The 3,546-nt window shown below is 35.3% G+C and overlaps 1 protein-coding gene across 1 annotated transcript; it reads left to right on the top strand.

The window, feature by feature from the left end:
* Positions 1–355: 355 nt before the first annotated feature.
* On the top strand, positions 356–3,091 carry GCK72_023033 (uncharacterized protein; the record flags this gene model as incomplete). The annotated part of the gene is made up of 8 exons (XM_053735192.1): positions 356–523; positions 1,071–1,148; positions 1,196–1,313; positions 1,434–1,699; positions 2,123–2,528; positions 2,577–2,627; positions 2,716–2,817; positions 2,865–3,091. The coding sequence occupies 8 exons, from the start codon at positions 356–358 to the stop codon at positions 3,089–3,091; spliced, it is 1,416 nt and encodes a 471-aa protein (XP_053578758.1).
* Between the last annotated feature and the right edge of the window lie 455 nt (positions 3,092–3,546).

Here is a 3,546-nt window from a genome sequence, read left to right as displayed (position 1 = left end):
GGATGTCACCCTCTGTGGTTGATATACTCTTGGGGTTTGGTACTAATCTGACAAGAAGGGCTTGATCCCCCCCTCGTGCCAACACGTTTTTATTTCATATTTTTAGCTTTTTGATAGCAATTATACAGCCAGATCCAGCTCACTCTTGCAAGCTTTTTGATATTTTAGTTGTAAACTGTCTTCCAATTAAAAATGTTTCTTTAGCGAGTCAGCAGAGCCCGCGGCCCTACTCCTGTCTGCAGCATAGATTTCCTTTCATCTTCTTTCTTGATTTTTTAAAACAAATTCTACAACACTAATTGAATAATTTCAGTTTGGTCTGGTTGGTTTCTAAAACCCTTCATTCCCATCGAGAATGTCGAAAGGAAAATTGTTATCCATACCTCTCTTTGTTGCGCTCTATCTCTTTTCGTTTGCACACCCAGCACCGTTCAATATCGGAAAGGAAACATATTCGGAGGATGAATCGTTTGACGACACGTCGATGACTTTCGATTATAATGAAGCACATAGTTTTATTAAAGTAAGTAGATTTTTTACCAGATGCACAGCACTATATTATAGTTCTGTAAATAGAAGCTTGTAGGCAAAGATTAAAAAATGACTGTTGAGCACTAAAAAATGAGAAAAATAAATGAGTTGATCTTTTTCAATCCATTTGGAGGTTTCGCAAAACAAATAATATGCATGACTTGAACACTAGGAAAAAACATCAACTGAGCGAAATCTGGTTTTCTAACCACTAGAATATTGGAAATCTTAGGAAGAAACAGTATGAATGTGATGTAACCTTCAAGATAAGTTATCCTGATTGTGATAAATACGGTTGACATATTAGACCCAAAGCATCGCAGGTCTTTGGAATATACTGATGCTTCATGGAGTAATGACGAAATAATATACAATTCTCATGACAAAAGAATGAATTACAAAAGGTGTTTTCTTCAATATCAGAAAGGGTTCTTTATTATATGAAACTAGACGCTAAAATAAATATTATGATTAATAATGTATTATTACTACACATCATATCAAACATGTGATTTCAAATTACTTTTTCAACTTTTCAGAATGAAATGAAGAAGTATGGCTACCTCAAAAAACACTCGTCTCTAATGGAATTCAAAGCTGCGCTCAAAAATTTTCAAGTACAGAGCAATTTAATAAAATTTTATAATCACAATTTTTAATACAGGAAGTCCTCGAAATCGAAGAATCAGGGGAAGTGAATGAGCAAACCATGGCAGCTGCTTCGAAACCACGCTGTTCTCAAACTGATATTTTTCATACATCTTCCCGTTTCAAACGATTTTGTGAGTTTATGTTCTTGAAAATTGCAATCACCTAAAATACATAGATGCGTAATTGACAAAAAGTTTAGCTCAAACAAAGTTTGAATTGGACTAAATTTTAAAAAGGTTAGATATTTTCAGCTCTCTCAAAACGTTCGAAATGGTCCAAAAAACATTTCACATCACCCAATTCAATATCTCTGACGTGGTGTCTTTCTGAATTTACCACGGACATGAGCCCAGTGGAAACTCGAAGGATTGTAAAAAAAGCTTTTGATATATGGACTTCTCAAAGTAATATCCGCCACGAAAAAAAGATTGGACTCAACTTCGAAGAGGCTTCATCAAAAGACGACTGTGACATCAATATCATGTTTGCAACTGGACATCATGGAGATGAGTATGCGGTATGTTATTCAAAAACAACTAGGGATCTACCGTTTAAAATTTTTATTTTAAGGAGTCACATAACAAGTTTTGTATGGACAGGAAATCAATTTTTAACCAAAGTGAATAATTTCAGAAAAGCAAATTATATTTAGAAGCGTCATTACTCTGACTTTTCAAAGTTCTTGAAAGATCCTTATTTTTATTTTTGAAAATAAGTCGACTTCTAAATTTTTACATAAACAGACATATAACTGTTAAGTATATAATCTAAAACAATTGATGAAACAAACAAGATTTTACCTCTGATCTTCTTCTTGTTTTAAAAAAAAATTTAGTTTTCATTTTCATCCTTCTTCACAATAACAAACCTATGTATTACCGGAAAAATCAGAAAATTGCATTGTTAGCGTTTTTCACGTTTTACCCCTATAGTTTTTCAGTTTGACGGCACTGATGGATCTATTGTGGGCAGCAAACAATCAAATGTACTTGCTCACACGTTTTTCCCTGGATACACATATCCACTCAACGGAGACATTCACTTTGATGATTCGGAAGATTGGGAGAATGACATCAACGCGGTTGGTGGTCCAGGAAATCGAAAACGATATTTCCCGTACATCTTAGCTCACGAAATAGGACACGCTCTGGGGTTGGATCACTCCTTGAAAACCAATGCTTTGATGCATCCGTACTACAAAAACATTAAACTTTCCGAGATCAAGTTAAGTGTCGATGACAAATGCGGGTTGTTGTGGAATTTCAATGGACCATCGAACTTTTGCTTGTACGTTTGGCTGATGAGCCAAGTTGTCGCGGTCCAGCGTCTCCCTTCCCGTAACAATCGTGAGTTTAACATTATGAAAAGTCATCAATAACTTTCATTGTTTTCAGAACTGATAGAAGCCATTCCAACCATCAAAAATTCAAATAAGATGTCGAAGTGTGAGTATATTTCTGAAGTAAAAATGTTTCTACAAACTTAGCTTTTTTCGAAATTGACGACGAAACGGGCAATTTCAAATGTTTTTAGACGCGAAAATTCCAAAGTGCACGACCTCAAATGTTGAAAAAATTACGAGAAGAAATATCAAGAGCGAATTGCAATTGAATGATGAGGACGTGGAACACTACAGTGAGTTGACTTTATACGTTACGTGAGAACCAACCCAATTCTTTCAGCCACTATTGTCTGTAATTTCCTCGCTGGTCTTCAACTGTGGAAAAACACTCCGCAATACAATCCAATCAATGCTCTCGAAGACCAATTCAGGGAGAACCAACAAACAACACTGGCGGATGGTACTACTGCTTTCCGTCGATTGATTCGTCACGCAAAACATTTACAAGAATCAAGCAGGAGAAGTCCTCTCGGTGAGTTTTCGAATGTCCAAATTGTCAAAGTTTAACATTCTGAAAAAAACAGGATTATTAAGTTGTAGCCAAGAGGTTAGATGTATAAGCAAATATTATTTTTATCATTGTAACTTGTGAAACTGAATTTCATTTTTGCAAACCTGCAATAAAGGTCTTCATTTTCTAAAGACTGAAGGTAATAGAATGGACGGATTTGAATTGAGAGTGATAAACGTGTGTTTAAGTTGCGGGCCCACTGATTGTACCACAAAACAAATTTTCCGTGGATTTGAAAGGTCAAAAGTAGCATTTCGTTTTTGCGGTTGACAAATTTCTACTACCAGTACTCTTTTTCATTGAACGGCAAAGCACTGTCGTAAGAATCATCTCGTTATTTATATTGTTATTTACATACTTCCTCTGTAGAAAAAATAGTGGCCAACTGGCATTCTTTCAAAGCTGATTATTCTCTCCTGTAACACCTCTAATATTGACAGATTCATAGCAA

This window comes from Caenorhabditis remanei, chromosome X, assembly GCF_010183535.1.
Source record: "Caenorhabditis remanei strain PX506 chromosome X, whole genome shotgun sequence".
In the NCBI taxonomy this organism is placed as follows: Eukaryota; Metazoa; Nematoda; class Chromadorea; order Rhabditida; family Rhabditidae; genus Caenorhabditis; species Caenorhabditis remanei.
Note: the sequence above shows the minus strand (reverse complement) of the source record. Positions and strands in the feature narration are given on the sequence as shown.